A 21,754-nucleotide genomic window follows, 5' to 3' on the forward strand; every position below is an offset into this window, starting at 1 on the left:
TTTGAGGAGATGATTTCATATAATAAAAAAATGCTGTTTTGCAATTCCATGTAACATGGGAGCCTGAAGTAGACAGAAGGCCTAATTGTCTAACCAACATAATTATGTGTTGATGTATTTAGTTATATTGTGGATTAGTTTCATAATCTTCTATTACATTTTAATTTTTAGCCAGACAACGGCATTTTGTCTGAAATATCTTTGACTGAAAAATGACACAGGACACACAGAAGTGAGAAACTTTCCATATGTTTTGGCTGGCAGGTGGCGCTGGAGGTCCGCGGGTGTCAGCGGTGTTACGCGTGGAAGAAGCCGCCTGTTGGTGCTGTTCTGGGGCATGTGGCTCAGAGGAATGAGGCCGTCTTCTTCTCTGACCCTGGTCCGTCGATGAAAAAAAAAACGACCGAGCGGCAAAGGGGCTGGGGATGCACAACGGGACAGGAGGAACACGACCATTTACAGGCGAAAAAACAGGACTGCTGATGCTGCAAAATATGGAGTGTCACCTCCGCTGCGGAATAAACCGAGTTTACGCTGATGTGGCCGGTCAGTGACTTCGTTAAGGCTGAAGATTTGCCTTCCACTTTGTGCTCTTTTTAACCGTTTGCGTTGATCCACACATCTGCAATGATGCGGACTGTGGAGTGGAGAAGAACCGCTGCGACTCTACTCTGCCTTTTGGGATATCTTGTATCCAAAGCCGTTACCAAAACACTACCGGAGAACACAGCCACAGAAGGTAAAAGTGCTTTAAATATTTATTTCGCTCGCTTTGTGCCAGTAAACGGACAGTTAGCTGGCTATTCTGGTGGCTAATGGTGCCGCTAGCCTGCTCGGATGCTGATGTGACCCAAACTTAGCTAACGTTAGCAAGTTAGCTGGTGGTTGAAAGAAAGCACGGAAACTTACTTAAATTGCATAGTATTCACTGTGTTTTTTTTAACCTCATGTAGGCGTGTATGTGGAAAATATTTTGTTAGTGGCAGTGAATGAAAACATGCCCTCATATTGTCCAGAATAATGCAGCAGGGGAGTGAGTCAAGCTGCTGCGATTGCTCATTGTTTTCATCGTTATATTTAGGAAAACACTTTTTTCCGTGTTTTTTTATGTGTCCATGTGGGAAGAGCGAGACCACCTGGCTCAGGTGTCCCACAGCAAGTAGATGAGCAGCGACCACAAACTCAGGCTTTCCACTTGGCCCTTTGTGCTAGAGCTACAGCTAAGATTTATTTTCTTGATTGAGCAAGTCGTCGGTTTGTCTGCAAAATGTCAGGAAACAGTGAAAATGCTACAATTTCCGAAAGAGCAGCTTGACATATTCAGGTGGCTCGTTTTGTCCCAACTCGCAGTCCTGAACCCAAAGCTATTTAGTTTGCTATCATAAAAACAACAGCTGTTAGCTTTTAAGAAGTGAGAACCACTTTTGGCAGATAATTTAAGCTATTTATTTCTGCTCAACCTCTATAAATAAGGTCAAATAATATAGACAATATAATATAGAATATAGACAAGTATTTGATTTTGAATTTAGTTTAAATGAGTGAGTTTGTCGTTTGAAAATGAATCAGCAGTAAGCCTGTTGATGGGTGAATATAAGTTGGAAAGCCTGCATAAATCATAGTAACCTCAAACCTTTCCTTTCATATTTAGCAATAAAGTGGGGTCAGATCGGTTTTATCCATCACTTTTATCTCTCACCTTCATGCACAAACACACGCACTACAGTGTGTGTTTTGGTGTTTGGTACTTTACTTTGGCTGACCTACATTCGGCCCTCTCACTTCAACTGTGTTTACAGTTAGAGGTATGAATGTAAACATGCTGTAACTATTCATTTAGAAATGCCACACTGAGCGAATATTTTTCTCAAAATTGCAAGTTAGTCTGCAATATTTAACAAATTAATGATTAGTTTGGGAGTTTGTGAAGTTCTTCTCCCTTGAGGATTTGCATCGGTGTGTCATGAAAATCGGTTCAATTCAATAATAACAAGTTCTGGTAAAGAATAAAGATATAATTCCTGTGATATTTCATAATTATGGTGCTTTAAAGTTTGTACCAGCCCCTCTCCCCCGTTTTTTTTTTTTCTCTCTCTTTCTCTGGTGTTCACTTTGCCTCAGATTGACCTTCAGTTGTCCCGGTGGGAGGGTGGGAGGGTTTGAGGTCGATACTGAGGACTTCTCCTGGTCCGTCTAACAGGCAGCATGGATGAGTGGAGCCAGACAGACAATCTACCCGCGGATATAGATCTCACTCACATTACTGCTGCCCATAATAGGCATGGCGTTGCATCTACAGCAGAAAAACATTCACCGAAGCTGGACAAGAGCTGCCAGGAAGTAGACCAATCAAATCATATTGTCACCAGCTAGCCAAGCTTGATTTTAATCACGAGGTGGTGGTGTGAGTGCTAACAGCAGCCCACTTTGGGCAGGATACAGGTCATGAGACAGCAAAGTAGATGGGGAGGGGAATCAACAACCTTCTTAGCCAAAGGGCAGACCCAGTGTTGGTATATAGTACAGTACGTATAGTGGAATATTTACTGAAGGAAGATATGAAGAGAGTCCATTTGTGTTCCAGCTTGGGAGTGGAAACCTGATGATGTAACCTAATTGCTTAGTCCCCTCCTGAGTTAATGGGATTGACCATTGCTGTCTAATCTTACTTTTAATCCAGATGAGGTAAAATAGCAGACTGAACACATACTGGAATCCCTTTTCTTTATTTGTTACAGCAGAGCTTTAATATGCATGTGTGTGAGTGTGTACACACGCACGCACGCCCACACACACGCATGTCTTTAATCATTTTGCGTGTTGTCACAGATTTTGCCAGGCTTTTCCTCTCTTTTTCCCTGCTGGTAACTCATACTCATTGACTATTATGTATTTCCCTTTTTGTTCCCCTAACATTTTTAAAGGGTTTATTTTTCACCGCACTCAGAATCAGATGTTTGCTATTTATCTGAATGTTAAACAAATAGCTTCAGTCTTTGTCTTTCCCTTTGCTGTGGTTGAGCAAGTTATTACATCCAGAAACACAAACAGCCTGTTGGAGCTTGAACTTAAAATGACATGCATTGGTGTAGTAATTTACATAGACTTAAGTACTTAACTACATAGCTTTCTTTTTGGCTTATTAATAATAGGCATGGATGGTGTAGCTTTAAAATTATATCTGTTAAAATATAAATTTAGTCTTTTACTTGCTAACTTGCTCTTGTCTTATTATCAGTTTCAGGTGATTATAGACTAAAGCATTGTTATGAATACTGTATTCCATTCCTGCCAATAGATTCCCCTAAATCCTACAAACTAAACCTTTAAATCATTGCAGAAGAAGGAATATAGAGATGATGCAATAAAAAGGTTTTTATATGTGCACATTGAAAAGAAAAACAGGTGGATGCAAACACACTTGTGTCTGTTTGTTCATTATAGACAAAATGATTTAGGTTTGAATTGTATTTCCCCTGACATCACTTCTAGTGAGTCCCGACTTGGCTTCAAATGTTATACTGGATGTTGTGTACGAGCAATCGTGCACAGAAAGCATCTGCTTCCCCCCTTCTCTATTTGGAAGAGCCCCAAACCCACGTGCACACCCAGTGGAGGCCAGCCATACCATGCATTTCCAGTTTATCACACCTCACTTTTATGGTGCAGGAATGCTTTGCCTCCCTGTACCTTCTGATTAATACTCCGACCACGACTTAAAAATGGACAAGATGGGAAACCTGCCGACATACCTTTGTTTTTGTCTCATAGACTGTGGCGATCACTGAAAGCAATGTGAAGCGCCGAATCATCTTTTGAGCAAACATACTCATTCAAATCCAAACCGATTTGCACAGAAAATAAAATAATTGATAAGGCACGGCAGTATGATATTCTGGCCCTTTGACTGAGTAAGCTTTCTCTAACTGGACCTCTTTGCATTCAGTTTTGAATTGAATGTCTTGGATCTATAATATTCTCTAGGGGTGTGTGTGTGTGGTGGTGGTGGTGGGGTCAGACTCACACCACCACCCTGCTGCTTTGGCTGCTGTTGCCTGGGATAATTGGTCTGAGGCAGAACTCTCCTTGATACTTTTATCTTCCATATGGTACTCAGTACAAACAGATAAGGAGTCAGTTCAGTTTTAGAAATCGTGGTTTAGCTTTCAGTCGTTCTTCAGGCTGACCATCATCTTCTCTCCGGTATATCGGAGCAGAAAGGAGACTCCTGGCTTGTTTAACAATGATGCCACAGCAGAAGTGATTTATTGGATGAGCACTGGGAGGGGGCTGTTGCATTTGTCAGTCTGGAGTCTCTCACGGGAGTTCTTTTTAAGTGAGCACAGCTGGTACCCCTAACAACATATCACTGGGATGGGGACAGGAAGTGAGGCCACGATGTCTCCCAATACACACACAAACACACCCAAAAGTCTTAACGCAATAGGGAGTTTCTGTGAAGGGGAAGTCTTGTTTTGTTTTCCAGTCCTCTCCTGTGAAGTAAATGTAATAAAGGGGAAGAATGAAGTGAAGGGTCAGAAAGCAGCTACAGAGCATATCTTCACACCAGACCTCTCAGGGTAATGATGTGTTTGGTTTGGGATTGACACGTTGCTCTGCCAAACCCTGTCGCGCAGAAAACACCATATAACCTCCACTCGTGCAAAGGTATCATTTGGTGCAGTGCTCTGTTTTTAGGTGGACGCTGCACTCGGGCTGAACTCTTACCAGATTGTCAGAGTGGTTCCTCGCTCACCACAGGATCCCTGAGTTGGGGGAGGGTGGAATAGTCTAGCCAGGGGTATGTATGTGTTAGCGTGTGTGTCGCGGAGGGTGGGGTTACAAGAAAGAGTTACGATGAAATTCAGTTGCAGTGAGCATGGAGGAGGTGGGCACGTTTAGGTCAAGGGAGAAGGAGGGAGAAACCCTTTCAGCCTTAATTGAAAAGTCACCACGGGTCAAGCGGCAGTCAATGATCAAACAGGGTTTACTCTGTCATGTGTGCCAAGTGAGAAAGATTGTGGGTTTAAATGTCAAATGACAGTTGTTTTTTTTTTTTTTTGTACCAAGTTTGTTGTCATCGTACGTTTGGGATAAGCTTCTCTACAGAGTAGTAAATACACATGTGCACAGTGCAGATTTTTACTTAAATACAGTTTTGAGGTGCTTTTACTTTACTTTTTTTGAAAGGTATTTTCACTGCATGCAACTTTATACAATTCAAAGGAAAAATGCTAGTACTACTTTGTACTAGTGGTCAGTGGTGGATCAACACAAAATATCTATATTTTTGATCCTAAACTTTTCTTTTCCTGGATTGATTCTCATATTAAAAGATCGTATCCATCATAGTAAGTAACTATGCTATCACCAGGATCTAGTCAAAAATATACCGGGTTTATAGGAACGACGTCTCACTCTGCCTGTCATAGTCATATGAGAGCTATGGCTCTATGAATGTGTAACAGAGAATTGACACTGATGATGATAAAGATGATACTAGCTTGGGTTTAACTAGGTATTGGATCAGAACAGAAATCTGTGCCATCACACACAACTGCTTTGTACTAAATACTGTGCATTTAACTGATACTTTTAGTTACTTTGCATATTCAGGATAATACAAGTTACAATCAACAGAAAAATCATGATCTGTCATTTTAGGCTAAGATAACTGACTGACCGCCCAGGCAGAAATTCACAAGCTACCCAGCAGTACTTGCAGTGATTGTAATGAACCCAACCTTTGTTAACATATTAACATCATCATTAATAACAACAGGCACTTATTCAAAGTAATATCCATGCAACTTGCTGGTCATAATCTCTGACTCTTCTGCTCCCTTGTTTTAATCGACCAGCAGTCCAAAACATGCATGTATTTAATTTACCAGTCATTCATTGCACCATCTGACATACCTCAAGATTTAAACCAATCACATGGTGTGACCAAGATTTTATTTGGACTCATCTTTCACGGTGCGACAGGCAATGAACTTGTGAGCCCCTTTACAATGAGCTTTTCTTCAATCAACAGGCAGTTGTTTTATTTCTCTTTTTCATTAGAGAAGGTGTTTATATGTACAGTTGTTTTTCTCCCTCTGGTCTGAGGCTTCTTTGAGAGAGGGAAATGGTCCATTGTTTTAGAGGGGAAGTGCTGTTGACAAGAGTCCAGGAAACGTTCGGACCAGCGTCTCTTTGTAATTGGCCGGGATGTGGAATGCCGTCTCTGTGGATTGGAGGCAAAGGGCCTGGCACTGAAACAAAACCCAGTTAAAGACTTGATGACTGTAATTATAACACCACTGTGCTTTATGTCTCTATCTCACTCCCTGTTATTTTTTTCTCTGCCGTCTTTTCGCACCAGCACTCGGGTATATATATCCAGCTCAGTGAGCTCACTTTGCTGTTTGTTCACAGAGGTGACTCTGAAGGTTCGTCTGAGCGATGCCAGCACCCACCAGCCCCTGGGAGGAGCCACCATACAGCTGTTCGCCAACCACACTGCTGTAACCACAGAGACCTCTTCAGCTGACGGCAACGCCTACCTGCGCTTCCCCTACCGTCTTGGGACACCGTTGGTCGTCACTGCAACCAGACAGGGATATGTGCCAAACTCTGTGCCCTGGACTCCATCCAGATTACCTGGTAACTCTATGTGTGTGTGTGAGAGAGAGGGAGAAAGATTTTATGACCAATTTAGGGGTGATATAATGAAACAACCATGTTTTTAGATTTGAAAAAAATGAGAATGTTGACCTTCAGGTTATTGAATTTGAAGGACACAAACATTGTGTGAGCTTGTGCCAGGTGTGTGAGCTAATGATGAGTGGAGTGCTCCATTACTAATTTATTACCATAGATGCCAAAACCCAGCAAGGGGGCTGCTTAAGCCTCCCTTTCACTAACACACACTCTTATGCACAAAATACCTCCCAAGAGGCTGCTGAATTCTGTGTGTGTGTGAGTTTGTTACTGAGGGGGTTGGTTATTATGAGCCAAACGGAACGGCAGCCAATTGGATTATCACGCTTACCAGCTCTGAACAATGGAGGAGTGAAAGGAAGGAAGGAAGAGGAAAGAAGTGCAGTTTGCTGGGTCAGACTTGTGTCCTGCACAGCAGACAGGATGAAAGCATTACTATTAAAAATGTATAAAGATGGTTTAATGACTTGTTATGTCAGATAGTGATCACTAAAGTGGCCAGGTAGATTGCAGTTTGCTTCTTGTCTGATTGTGAATTCATTCGGTCTGTTAATGTATGTATGTGTGTGTGTGTGTACTTGTGTGCTTTTGTTTGTGTTCCAGTGTTTTCCTCCATCAGCCTGGACCTGCTACCAGAGAGAGCTGCTACTCTGATGGTGTATGAAGATGTTGTGGAGATTGTTTCAGGCTTGCAAGGTAAAACGCTGTGTGCATTTGGATCATTCAGTCTCAGTAGTAGATATTGTCAAATAATCTCACCATAAAGTCCATTAGAGGCTGTTCTGGAGCTTTTGATCATATCTCACCAGCTTCCCCAGCAGTCAAAATCTCAACAAGTCTTTAAAATGATCTGAGAAATGGACATTGAGATGTCTACAAATCCAATCCTTGACAACTGGGTCCAACTCCATCTGCTGAGGAAGGTTGTGTGATATGATCGAAAGCTCTGCTGCAGCCACAGTAGAGGCCTTTAATGGGATTATTTTGTCAACTGATTTTCAGAGTGAAGAATGAATTTTCAAGCTCAATTTTTACCCAAACTTTATTTTATACATCAAAAAGTTGTGGTTTTTAGCTGTAAGAAGACACTGCTCGCTGTAGTTCATCATAAACTGGGTTTAATATATACTTAAATTAAGTAAGACAGTGGAGAAAAAAGGCCTGTTTGTGCTCCAAATTTTTAAAACCTGATTAAAAACTGATTTTTACCAATATATTTGTATTTTCTGATGTTTCAATTCAACCCCTTTAATAGCACAAATTAACAACAATAAATTCACAAAATATTTAGTCCTATCTATACATTAAACAGCCTACGGCCAAGTAAGATCTGATAGAAGAGAGGAAATGAAAAATCCACCTTCCTCTGTCTGCTCATACTCAAATATAAATCTCTAGTCTGTCTTTGTTAGTCAGCCTCTTTGTTAAGGTGTGTAATTATATTAGATAAGGCTTTCTCACTGAGGCACAATCAATGTAGCCTCTTTGTCTGCTGGTTCTTTTATGTGTCTGTGACTGACAAGGGAGTAATTTAATGTGTCAGCTGTGTTGTACAACTAAAAAAAAAAAAATTAACAGGCAGAGCACACATAGAAATACAGATGCTGTGAACACGTAAACCTCTTGAGTACACACTGCCCACAGCACGTGCCTGAACGAAGCGTAGTTTCTGCCCTCTGTCCGACACACTCTGTTTGTCACTATGATCTTGGGGCGCTCGGGGCAGTGATAAACCTTGGCATGTGGCACGAGGAGAGAGAATAAAAGAGGAGGAGGAGGATGATACAGTATGTGCTGGAAAGTGGGATTGTGGGTGGAGCAGTTGGAGAGAATGAGGGGGGGAGGGGGGATGGGCAGACCAGTGTCCAACAGAAGGAGGAACAGATGAGGTGGGAGAAAAGTGGAGGGAAAACAGGCAAGAAGAGTCGAGGAAGTGAACACTCGAAAGAACAGAAATGGGGTCATTTCCTTTGACAAAAACAAAGCCACAGAGGGGGAAACAACACTCACACCTGGATCTCAAGAACAGGCCTTTGACAGAAACATGAAAGTTAAAAAATGCACACACTATAGAGCCAAAATTCATGTCGAGTGCAATTGCTAACACAAACACAGTGAACACTCGTATACAGCTGGATCTTTGTCTCACTGCTCAGGAATGTGCACTCACAGTCGGACCACAATGACATCACCTTGCCGAGTCCCACTACATGCAGTTTTTACTGTTCAGCGCTCTTCATCTATAATTTGTTAATGGCAAGCAGAGGCTGGGTAGAAGGCAGCGATGAGGAGAAATGAAAAGGAAGCAATTAATTGCACAGAAAATGTATCACAAAGAGGCATTGCGTTGGCCGAGAGAAAAAGTGGAGCAAGGCACTATCTGGACTGTATTGATTTTGAGTTGCCTCCATTAAGCCTGAATTGACGGCTGAATTTATAAAAAGGCATTAGGTGAAGACAAGCAGGAGAACATTGCTTTGTAAAATGTCCTGAAACAACAGGATGGTGTAACGAGGAACCATTGAATCAAGCAGAATTGTTTATTTTTCTTATTGTCAACAAATAGCATGAAAATTCAGATACCTAATAGCAACAAATTTCAGTGTTTCACTGCTGTGCCTCTGTCTTCAGCCTCATGTGTATTACAACTAAATCTAACCTAGAACAAAACACCAAAACATATGTATATACTTTGATTTTTTTTTTTTATAAACAGTTTTTCATTTTTCGCCATTGTAATTCCAACGAGAGTAGTTAGTGCATGTGTTGGGGATGTTTTCATGGTGTTTGGTGTTTTAGTGAGTCTTTATGCAGCAGGATGGTGTATGTGGGATCGACGCAAAGAAAAAGCAAAACAGAACGGTGGCCACAAGTGTGTTGCTCTTTGATGTGTGTTTAACACAAGCAATGTTCTGTGGCACTGAGGAATATCTGCATGACTCTGGTTGCACAGGCAGTACTTGTCAAAGGATCAAATCTTTCTTGGTTTTGATCTTTTTCAGAGATTTGTTAACAATGAGAAATCACTGGCCTCCTTCTTTAAGATTTACTAAAGAGATCTGGTCTCGACTTTGCTGTTTGCAATATCGATAGAAATTTTAAAAGACAAATTTGGCTCATATAATCTGCAGTACAGAACAAAATTAGCCTACATAAGAGCTAAAGTTTGCATTGTTGAGTATCTTGCACACCAAAGAAATTAAAGAAGTGCCTAATTTTGTAACCCACAAAACAGTCTGACCAGAAATATTTTTACATTTATATTTTGGAATTTTATGTCTTTTGTTGGGACCAGTCGGAAGAGAAATTACATGAAACGAGGGAGCGTTTGAGAGTGACTCACAGTAGAGATCCTCAGTTTGTTTTGGATTTTTTGGAGGTTTTGGGTGGTGAACCAATACCTATGCCAACAGGATACTGTTAAAAATTAAGAGACAAAGTAAAACTTAAAAAATAAATTGGAGGTGACACGTGGGGGGATGGGTTAGAGCACTCACACAAGGTTGAAATCCCTTCATAGCAGCGACCAGTGTTCGTGTCTGGCCTGCAGTCCTTTGCTGCATATCTTCCCCTCTCTCTCACCCCATCTTCCTGTCACTCCCTTTGACTGTTCTATCAATAAATGCCCAAAAAACATGATTTAAAAGGAAAAAAACTGAACTGGGATCCATCCTCATGGCGTGATGGTCTGAGATGCATACCATTAATTACGTCACCGGTTTGGTGTCGTCTTCCTGTCCCCATGTATCAACCCCAACCATTAACTCCAGAAAATAATTTTAAACAAGCAAGGGTTGTGAAACTTTAACAATACCGGATGTACATTCAGCATGTCCGTGGTTTCTGACATCTGTCTATCTGTCACTCCCCAAGGTTTCAGGCATCAGCCCACTGTACATTTCCAGCGCAGAGCTCTGAGTCTTCCTTCTAACACATCCTACGCCAACCTTACTGCTCTGCTCACTGTGGCCAGCTCGCCCTCACACATCCAGCACTTTCCCCACTTGCAGGTCCTTGGCGGCAACGGCACAGGTGAGGCTTGAACTGACATATGGTAGCAGCAAAAAGGATTTTAAGACTTAACCGTAGAAACAGAGATAGGATAATGGGGGCAGAGCTGACAGGGAAGGCTGCTGAGTGGGGGTGGAGATTGAGGAGAAGTAGCAGTGGTACATCAGAGAGACTCTACCCTGTGGGGAGGCCTCTCTGGCTGACCTCCTGAAACACAATAACCCCTGTGTGTGGGCCCTCTGTGCCTGCACACTTTTAGGCACTCTCATCCACATCTTGATGTGTGTTGTATGAATTTGTGTGTCCTGTCTCCTTCAGAGTGACAACCCCTCAAAAGCACCTCCTCCCCACAGCATGTAACTTCTCCCTCCGGGCAACACAAGCATGCTTATACTTTTGCTTTGTGGCACTTTCCACTCTCAGTGTCTCAGTTTTTTCTCTCTCCTGCCTGTTTCCCTCTTTCCTGTCTTTCCCTTGTTTTCTTTCCTGTCTGTCTTTCCCCTGACAACTCCCCTTTATTTTAGATTATTTTCATGTTACTCCCACCCGCTGTCCGCTCCTTTCTCTGCTTCCCCCCTCCTGTGCACCTTATTCCCACTCCCTTTCCTCTTTGCTGCATTTTTCTCTCTTACACTCTCCTGCCTCTCTCACAGGGACAGAGAAGAGGTTTGAGTTGACTCCTGTAGCAGCCATCTCTGTTCACCTATTGGCCAGCGACGGAGTGGAGCTGCAGGTGAACGAGCCAATCACGGTCTCTGTCCCTCTGCCGGCTGACAGTGGCCTGAAGGAAAATGATCACATCCCTGCTTGGAGATTTGACCCGCGCTTGGGTATGTACTGACAGAAACACAACAGCTCATCTGACTTTCTGAGGGCATGCATTTTACTCATCTACATATCTGTGTTTGTATCCCTCACTAGGATACCTATAAAACAACCTCACCCCTTTGGAAAAGTGCAGTGCTGTAATATATTTACTTCCTTGTAAACAAGACCTACTTCCACGGGTGAACCATTTATGAAATTATCAGAACAGGAGCTTTAATACAAACCACGTGCATATTCACACAGAGAAGCCACTTGTAGCTGTGCGTCAGAGTGATGAATGAATTTATTCATAAAGCCCAAAAAAAAAAAAAAAATTACCCAGTTTGCAGCGCCATGTTAATCTGCAAATCAAAACACAAATAACGCTGGACAGGATTGGACCATCACAGGATCGGACCATGAATGCATAATCTTCTGGGGCTCAGTTAAATCTTGGACTGACTTAAACAATTATGAAAAGGTTCTGCAGTCCTGCGTCCTACAGCTGAGACCCTTCAGGCCTCTCTGGACCCACTGATTTATATCACCGATCTTAAATCTGTGTTATCTGATGGCCCACACTGTGCCACGCCCAGTTCTTTTTGGACAGGCTGAGCTGAAAGACAGAGATTAGATCATCAATTGAGTCAGACGTTCCTGCATTACACAACATCCTTCTTTGTGTACATCAGTCCCACATTTCCTTGTATACTGCATCTCCAGTTTATATTTGTGCCAGTGTGGCAAAAAGGTCTGTCACAATTTGTCTAGTGAAATAAATTGTATGGGGTGTTTCATGTAGGTCTGAAACATTTAATCAATTAGTTGCTTAGTGATAAAACAGAATAATCTGCAGCAGTTGGCCACTTGGGGGCAGCAGAAACAAGCTGTGAAAACAGTGTCGACATATTACCAGTTTTTAAGCTGATATGGCAAAATTGTTAAGAAAACAGTTGCCTATTTACTCATCCAGTAGACACAGAGTAACAATAGCATTCATTAGGAGCTGTGTTTGGGTCCGATATTCACTGTCTGTGAAGCGCTGTGTTTGGTCTTCACCAACCCCTGAGGAGATATCTGGCTCTATAGCTGCTAAATGCTAAAATGCTCCACTGTCTTCACCAGTTAGTCACTAAATTTGTCTGTTTGACATGTAATGCTGAAAGCAGCTGCCCATTGTGAATGAAATCAACACTATGAGAGTGTTGGGAGTGAACCAAAACGGTAAGGTCCCTGGCCCAAAAACCAAAACAAGGAGCTGAAAGGCACCAAAGCTGAACTGTAGAGCTGATGGGCAACTACAGAGGTGAGGAATAAAATGCAGAAAATTCTCAAATATGTTACAACAACATATTTATTATAAATGAATTTAGGGGAAACCATTGAATATTTTAGCAGCTCTGAGAAACTATGATGGGAATTTGTATTTCATTATCGTTTGACATTAACTCTACGAAGTGATTGTATGAATAAAGAAAGTAATCAACAGATTCAATGATAATGAAAATTCGTTTCGGCCCTAGTTTAATTGTCTTAAATCAGACTTATCAGTTGCTTGTCTAGTAGTCTTGATAATGTTTTTTTTTTTTTATCTTCTTCGGTCATATCCATTCCACACAAATACAAGGGGACGCCTTTGTGAGATGACACATTTTTGAAGATGTTCTTATAAACCAAAAGAGAAAGCTGTAAGGGGCAGAAAACAAGCTGTTGCCCTAAAGACTGATGCCTGCCCCTTCTCTTCACATGTGTTGCCAAAATACAAGAACATTCACAAGGATAAAAGGCCACTTGTCACTTGGTTAAATGTCTTCTACATTAAACATGTTTCAGTCCTATCTGCATGTGAGATGAGTCTAACATTTCTCTAAATATACCCCGAAAATGTTCTTACTAAACAACTGGGTCTATCAGTGTTCATGATCTTGTGATGGTTTTCAGGATCTTGAGGCTCAGTTTAAAGTATCGACACCCAGAGCTTATGAAAAGGGCTTTGATAAAAGCTGAAAGAACACACACTTGTACCCTACGCACAGCCTGTAGCTTCGAGTATTTCCACAACAGAAGCCATCCCCGGACCCCTCTCTACAGGCCATATCGCGTGTTCCTTAGCAACCCCCCAAAATAAATAACACAACAGAAAGGCCTGGCTCCATGTCGGGTTGCTTCACTAACCACTGAATCGTGTGAAGTGTGTTTGAGGTTGGTATGCGTGTGTTAACCTGAGTGTATGAAAAAAACAAACAAAAAACAAGACAGGTACTTTCTTGGAGAAATGCTTTAGGCTGATAAAAGCTTCCTTCACAAAGAAGCTAGTTTTGTTTGGAAATTGCACACATGATGACACGGACAAAAACCTGTTTCTCTTGTATAACTGACAGCCTCTCATGTGGAGCATGGGGTGAAATGATGTCATACACAAACAGATCAAGTTCACCTGTGTGTGTGTGTGATTTGTAAACAGACAGACCTTCATCCTGAGAGGAGTTGTGTGATGCAAATAAGCACAGCTCAGACCATGCCAGCTGTGTTGACTTTGCATGAATGGGAGAGAAGTAGAAGCAAGACGTTACAAATGTTTGCATTGCCTCTCTGCAGTGTATTATATGGAAGCGTGGGAACAGAGTCATTAAATGTCAGTATAAAACAGGTCAGTCACACACAGAGAGAGAGGGAGAGGATTCCCCTGTGGAAACAGTCAGACAGAACCAGGGTGACTCCTGGCAGGGCTGGGCACAGAGCCTGGTGTGTGTGTGTGTGTGTGCGTGTGTGTGTGTCTGTGTGTGAGAGAGAGAGAGAGAAAGAGAGAGAGAGAGAGACATGCTGAGTCACACGTCCTCTTTCATGTCTCTTTGCCTCTTATTTCTTGTGCTTTTTCCCTTATCTCTCGTCCCATTCCTCCTCTTTTTCCGCTCTTGTTTCCTCCCCTTGTTTTTTTTCCATTCCAAGCTTTTATTTATTATTTGTCTTTACTCGTGAAGTATCCTCTTCTTCCCCTTTTGTTTCCTCGATGCAGATCGATGCAGGTTCTTGACTTGATGTTGTATAACTGCGGGTAAACATAGAAACAAAGTAAGCCTGAGACCCAAAGAAGAGGAAGTGTGAAGGCATTACTGAATACTTCCTCTTGGAGCAGATTTACTGTGAGCCAATCAATCTGTGCCTTGGGCTTTGTTGTGGTTTAGGTACTGGCACTGCTGGAGCTGCTTTTGTGCTCCTATTCATAGCCTGTCCGTGACATTAGACTGTGCATGCTGCCTCCCTGTGGATGAATTAAGTACTGCCAAAACACTCTCGGCACTACAGAGCCTGTGAAACTGTTTTAAAAGCTATCAATTAGGTTGAAAAGTCTTTGAAGTGAACTTTGAACTTTGAAGTTTTGAATTCAGTTTCCTAAAAAAAAATTTATCTTAGATTTATCTTATCAAAAAGTCTTAAAAAGTAATTTTAGTTTTCAAAAGTCTTAGCCAGTAATGTTGGTTTTCCATCATAATTTCATAATAAATTGGTAAAAGGTAATAAATTACAGTTTATGTGGTTGTGAAAAAGTGTTCAAATTAACTAAGCTTACTTGCTTTTGTCACGTTAATAAATATTTTACACTTTTGTAACCATGTATACTGCTGCTTTGTCTATACAGTTAGTTAAAGGCAGTCAGGTGGGAGCTTGCTGCAGGGCTTGTCAGTTGTCAGTTTGTCACTAATGCACATGTGAAGATACAGACTAGACTAGTTGTTGGGAGGTTTGATTTCAAGCTCTGTGTTGTGTGTGCGTGTGTGTGTGTAGGTTCCTGGATAAAGAGCAGCTGGGGTCACGTGCAGAGGGAGAACAACCAGCTCAGTCTGACCTACATTGCTCCTCAGCTGGGATATTGGGTTGCCGCCATGTCCCCGGTTCACTCAGGTGAGAAACTGCTTTGACACACATTGCCTGGACTGTAAAATAAACAAACAAACAAAAAAAAACAAAACAAAAAAACATTTTGGCTTGTTATACACGTGCTTACATATTGTATGTAGAGTTATCAGATAATTAAAATCTTAAACCTGCAGTGCAGATCTTTTGTGTCCTCCCTCTGACAGTAGAAGTAATTACACAACACTGTCAATGTGCTTAGGATGCTTAAATGTTGTAGTCCGTCCCATCATTACTGCCACTCTCTACTTCTGCTCTGGCAAAGCAATCTTTGCTTAAACGAATCGCCACAGACAGCAGATGTAAAAACTCCACTACTCTGCAATGCATGGAAAGATTTATCTGGTGGTAATGGGCTCAGTATTGTGAGAACTTGTTGGGCAAGAGCTTGAATGTAACAGACACAAGATAAAAGTCCTTAACTGTGAGCCAAACAATAACCTGCACGTATATTTGTTTTAACAAAATGTGCTGTTTCTCTCCTTTCCCCACCTTTTGGTCTGTCCAACAGGTCCAGTGTTTGCGAAGGACATCAACACGTACCACACCGTGTTTCTGCTGGCTATACTGGGAGGAATGGCCCTCATCCTCCTCTGCTTGTTCTGCCTCCTGTTGTACCACTGCAGGTGTGTGAAACAGCAGGCTGTCCCATCTTCAAGACTGCCAGAAGAGGCTGCCAGATTTGTCTTCAAAATGAGGAAACACAATCGGGATGCAATGCAATGATATGAGTCAGAACTGTTTATGTGGAAGATGTGAATGCACAGTAGCTGACTATTATAGACTTTATGTTTTTGTCCTTGACATTTTCATGTGGATACTATGGCAACAGCTCATCACATTAGTGTCAGTGTTTCCTGTTATGCCTAGAACACCTACCGGTATTTCCTGTTATATGTGGCACATTTCAACATTAACTTATACAAGGACAAAAGCTATGCGTTTGTTTTGACTAGGATACTGTTGTAACATTAACATAATCTTTTGCTAATATCAGGGAATTCTCTTCAATTTGAGTGCCACTTTTTTATCCCAGTATTTGTGTAATCCAAATTCTAAAGTCAAACATTATTTGAAACATAACATCTGCTGTGTCTCTGTGTTGTTCAGGCGTCGTTGCTTGAAGCCTCGAGTGTCTCACCGCAAGCTCACGTTGTCCTCTGGTCTGGACAGCAGTAAGAGGGACCAAGCCACCTCCATGTCTCACCTGAACCTCATCAGCAACGAGGTCTGTCTTACTAACAGAGTCTACACTGCACACGGGGAATAAAACAGAGCAAGCACTCAATTAGGAGCAATTAATGCTCTTTGAATTAGTCTGCGAAAAAGTATATTTGATAAACACGCTTCTTACGCTTAAATATGTTACTGTCTGTAGGCGCAGCAGCTGGAACTCGTTTCTACAGCGACTGAGCCTGACATGACCACACCAATGTTGAAGCCTTTCTCATATGAGCACCAAGACAATCAGCGTCAACACAGCATAACCCATCCCAGCAAATACAGCCGCTCCTCTCTGGGCAACAACAGCCACCACGGCTCATCTCTTGGCAATCTGACGCCTCGCAGCAGAGACTACCGACAGTCTGCAGAGACGTTCCAGTTAAAGGCTGCCTTTTCATCCGGAACAGAACGGGGCTACCGTCAATCATATACCTCCGTCTGCTCATCCAGCAACCTGATTTCAGATGCACCGTCGTCATCCAATCACGGTCAAGTGTCGGCTAACCAGCTGAGCAATGTTGGGATTGTTAACTGCATCTCGCCTTCCTCTCCTCCTCACTCCCCCAGCAGGGCGGAGGGGTGTGAGTGCAGAGCTCCTGACTATCTTCTGTCCCGCTCTGTGGACCACCTGGAGCGTCCCAGTCCCCCGTTGCTCTCCCGACCGGGCCAGCTGCTCTGTTGTGGCTCTGTAGATCTGCTGAGTGGAGGAGAAGGCTACCCGAGGGTCCGACCCACACTGGTGATCCCAGCACACTACATGCGCCTGCCTGGGGAGCACCCTTTGTCTGGTCAGGCCCTCCTGCTGCAAACTGATCAGCAGAGTGACTTGGAGACCATCCAGGCTGAGCTCAATGCCTCCCATTCCCAGCAGCCCCTGGGGCAAACCCCTACTGGCAGCACACCTGATCCCACCAAGCAAGGTGAGGGAGAGCAGCTCGGCCTGTCAGAGTCCTTGTCTATCCCAGCAGCACTTGGGGAAACGGCTCTAGTAGAAATAAACAGTGAGGACACCTTGTTGGCTGAGAAGACTTTAATGGAGCTGAGGGGAGGGAAGCCTCTACCTCACCCACGGGCTTGGTTTGTTTCACTTGATGGGCGCTCCAACGCTCATATTCGCCACTCCTACATCGACCTCCAGCGGGCGGGGTGCCACAGCAACACGGCAGCTGCAGGAGGTCAGCAAGGTAATGGCAACGGCAGGAGGTGTGGCAACAGCAACGACGCCAGTCTGGACTCCGGCGTGGACCTGAATGAGCCGAGAGCAGGCCGCAGGGGGAGAGACATAGAGCGGCAGGAAAGAGAAATTGAGAAAGACAGGTCGAAGGGCACAACACCAGCCATGACCTACACTCAGCTGGTGTATGTGGATGATGTGAGTGGGGGAGGCACTGAGGAGGAGAGGCCCAAGTCCAGCCCACAGGACAGTAAGACAGGACCCATCCTGTCAGACAAACCAGAGGGTCAGAGGGGGGATCAGATGCAGGGGGATGCGGAGGGGAAAAGAGTTGAGGGGATACAAATACAAGAGGAACCGCCCTCACTTTCCCCTTCATCCGCTGCTTCTCCTCCTCTTCTGCCAACGCCAGAGGGAGAGACTTTCAGGACTGATCATGCGCTGCTGTCAGTCTCTCCTGATGGGGATGCAGTTCATGATGATGGAGAGGAGGAGAAGAAGAGTCCCTGGCAGAGGAGAGAGGAGCGACCTCTGCTGGCCTTCAACCTTAAGTGATTCACAGATGATCTTTTTTTTAAATTGGATATTCACATGTCCATCTGTACTTTGACAGGGTTTTTGGTCACTGTAATTGTTCCTTCTGTACATACTGACCTTTCCGAAAGAAATTTTATTGTAAGTTAACGAAGACATGATGATCAGCCAGAGGCAAAGATGCTGTGTGACTTGTTGTAATTTGAGTCGAAAATCATACCACTTCTCCTTTCATCTTAACACACAGATTTAATACATATATTTTTGGATTCATTGTCATTTACTCTTCCTGATATCATTATCTCAAATGTACACTGTGAATGAAGAGCCAAAATCTTGGAAAAAAGGCACTCCTTATAGTCGCCATTTAGCCCATAGATACACCCACCCTTTGCAAACTCCTGATTTACATAATATATAATATTCTGTACATAGTGCAACTCTAACAGATACTGTATATAACCATGTACTGATAAAGCTTCATTTGCATTGCATAGATGAGTACAGGGAACTACTGTACATTGAATCAGGAATGGAACAAACCGTTGTGGTTATAATTTGAAAGTGCTTACTGTGCTGTGACTCGGCAAAGAAGCACAAAGAGGGAGTTTTTATTCCAAAAAGACTTTAACTTGGCTCTTCCAACTCGAGACAGACATTAGCTTCAGCTGAACTTTACAAAGCATTTTCATAATAGAATGAGGACAGTGGATTTTTTTTCTCCCGTGTCTTCACATCACTTCTGGAAAGGATGTCTTTGCTGCTGGTGTTGACAGGAGGAACATTTACGGCGACCAAAACTGTTCCAACGTTCATATGGCCATACTTGAATAAAAATGTGAACCTGTCCTTTTAACCATCGCTCCCCCTCTCTGCTCAGACCATAACATGAAGGATATGACCAATTTGAATTTAAGCTCTTTGATTTTCTTAATTATAGCACTGAGAGAATATTTCAGCACTGGGATCCCTTCTAGTCCAGAACGTGAAGGGGTGATTCAGATCCTTCATGAACCTTCAGGTCCCCTTTATGAAAAGAAACCACTGTTGTCCTCCACTTTGTCATCCTCGCGAAACAGACCACTCAGTGTACCCATTGCCTGAGGGAGACAAATGGACTTTGGGGGCAAGAACTTTTATGCACAACAAATGTATGCCTTTTTTATAAATAGCCTTGTGAGCATAAAGGAGCTGTAGTAGAAACAGAGGATAGGTGGTTCTCACAAATGAACAACTACAGGGACCTTTTTTTCTCGAGCCATATTGGCCTCAGTCCACTGACTGTAAAGCACGGGCAAACGCCGCAAACACACTACACTTCGTTTAAGTGAGATTATAACCCATTCAGACTGATGTTTAAGACTGTGGAGCAACTGTGCAAAAGATGACAGGTGATTCTACTCTTTTTCACAGTCTTGGGAAATTAAAAGTCTTACAGTGTGTTTCTGCACGAGAATCACCCTTTGACATAAACATGTAAATCCTGTACTTTGAATGGTTTTGGATATGTTGCTAGAATTGAATCTGGCTTGTCAGAAGGCTGTATGGGTGTTAATATGATCATCACAGGGGATGAAGCTTTTGGACTAAAGAAATAAAACCACTATCCACACTGCAACATAATCAGATAATGTGACACACCACTATGCTGGTGGGCAAGGATATAATACCACTACGAAACTGTAGTTCCACCCAGAATACTTGTGAGTTGTAATAATATGAAGGGTTTTGTAATTGTTGAAATACTGACTGGCATATTTTTGCTCTGAAGGCTATGCATCACTTTTATACGGCTGCTTGAGATGCCTTTTTTTGTAATTTTAGTCACTATGATTTTAATTGAAGTATTTTACCCAAAAATAGGCTATTTTCATTTCTCCAGACGTGTTAAGGGCTTTTCATCTTCACCCGCCTTATTGTTAGATGTTCAAAAACAAACACATACTGCGCAAGTTTTACCCGAAACCAAACTATTGTTGCATGCTGTGTTTCACCTTAACCGTTTACCATTTCCTCACGTTCCAAGTGCCTTTGAACAACCTGATTCTGCAACAGATTTGTGGAACAGATACCTTATTTATTTCTCGCCTTCTTTTGCCTTCAGCTTTTCTCCTCTACCTCAGCCCTCCCTTTCTCTCCTTCTTGTGAAAGAAAGCATGCAGTAAACTTTCCTCAGCACTAGCGTGTTGCAAGCTACACTGCGGACATCTCAGAAAATGTCTACCAGCTGCTGCAATCGTAAAATCCTTCACAGTAATCAGCAAGACACCAATCTCTCTTAGAGTAAGAAGCTAAAGAATTACTGAAGTTTCCAGTGTAGTTCAGGATAGATAATGTGCAAAGTGCGATTGTATGTGGAGCTAAACTGCAGGTCACTTCAGTGCATTTTCTTATTTTTGTGTTTTTGAAGGGTGAATGTTTGGTTTCAGATGTGTTTATGTGCACCTGGGTGGTGGTAGTGTTAGTCTGCAATGCTGCTGGCTGTGAGTTTGTGTTGTCAGACTGTGTGTGTCCATGTGAGAGCACTGAGAAATAATCAGCATACATCCACTCAAGGTTCATATAGTCATAGCAATCATATTCCAGTGTGTATAGTTCTTTCCTTTCCTCTACCTGGTCAAAATGATGTGTGAGTTGGTGTTGTGAATGGCCTCCTCTCTCTTTGTATCCTACAGTGGAGTTGCATTACGGCACCCTGAGTGTGTAACTTGGTTGCTTTCATTATATTTGAAGCCTATTATTCTGAATAAACAGTGAGACTGGAATGATTTGTGTGTGTTTGTGTCTGTATGAACAAATATGAGGATAAGATAAGAACTTTATTGATCCTGCAGTAAATTGTTGAAACTATGTGCATGTAAGCATACTCACAGTAAGGGAAGGGAGTCATTTCAATAGATCAGTAGATTCACATTCAACCACAGACCCCCTTTTGTAATGTTGTGTCCCACCTAAGAGAAGTATAGGCTGATCAGCCACAACTTGAAAAATACATTACTAATGAAAATATCAAATGCATATAAACACACCCCACCCCATTAAAAAAAAATCACAGATTCACTGTGGGTCAAATTGTCTTGCTGTAATTTGATTACGTGCAAATATATTTGGGAATCTGTTCGTACTCTACAATATCAGCTAAGACAGGTTTTACATTATTATTATTATGCCATCTTGTGCACGGGCCCTGTGTCAGATGTAGTTTAAGACATATGGTGTTTAAACTGTGCTCACTATGCATGGTGTTAAATTAATCAAATTGCCACAAACTCACACGAAATCTGTATAGTGCTAGTAATGACACTGATGTTTGTCTTAAAATCAGATAGCAATTTAATTTGGGCACTACTGGACCGCGTTTTGCGTTAAAATAAGGACATTTCC

At 42.4% G+C, this 21,754-nt stretch overlaps 1 protein-coding gene across 1 annotated transcript; it reads left to right on the forward strand.

Moving 5' to 3' along the window:
• Positions 1–267: 267 nt before the first annotated feature.
• fam171a1 (family with sequence similarity 171 member A1) lies at positions 268–21,135 on the forward strand. Its single transcript, XM_046399349.1, has 9 exons — positions 268–739; positions 6,421–6,648; positions 7,309–7,401; positions 10,579–10,737; positions 11,370–11,546; positions 15,310–15,426; positions 15,950–16,064; positions 16,549–16,666; positions 16,817–21,135. The coding sequence occupies exons 1-9, from the start codon at positions 628–630 to the stop codon at positions 18,389–18,391; spliced, it is 2,694 nt and encodes an 897-aa protein (XP_046255305.1). The 5' UTR covers positions 268–627; the 3' UTR covers positions 18,392–21,135.
• The last annotated feature ends 619 nt before the right edge of the window (positions 21,136–21,754 follow it).

The sequence above is a fragment of the Scatophagus argus genome, chromosome 9 (genome assembly GCF_020382885.2).
Source record: "Scatophagus argus isolate fScaArg1 chromosome 9, fScaArg1.pri, whole genome shotgun sequence".
Taxonomy (NCBI): Eukaryota; Metazoa; Chordata; class Actinopteri; family Scatophagidae; genus Scatophagus; species Scatophagus argus.

Excerpts from the sequence above, each read along its gene's own strand:
- fam171a1 (XM_046399349.1), top strand. The coding sequence starts at position 628 with ATGATGCGGACTGTGGAGTGGAGAAGAACCGCTGCGACTCTACTCTGC. Across the intron at positions 6,649-7,308 it reads GACTCCATCCAGATTACCTG|TGTTTTCCTCCATCAGCCTG; the intron begins GTAACTCTATGT and ends TTTGTGTTCCAG. Across the intron at positions 16,667-16,816 it reads TGAACCTCATCAGCAACGAG|GCGCAGCAGCTGGAACTCGT; the intron begins GTCTGTCTTACT and ends TACTGTCTGTAG.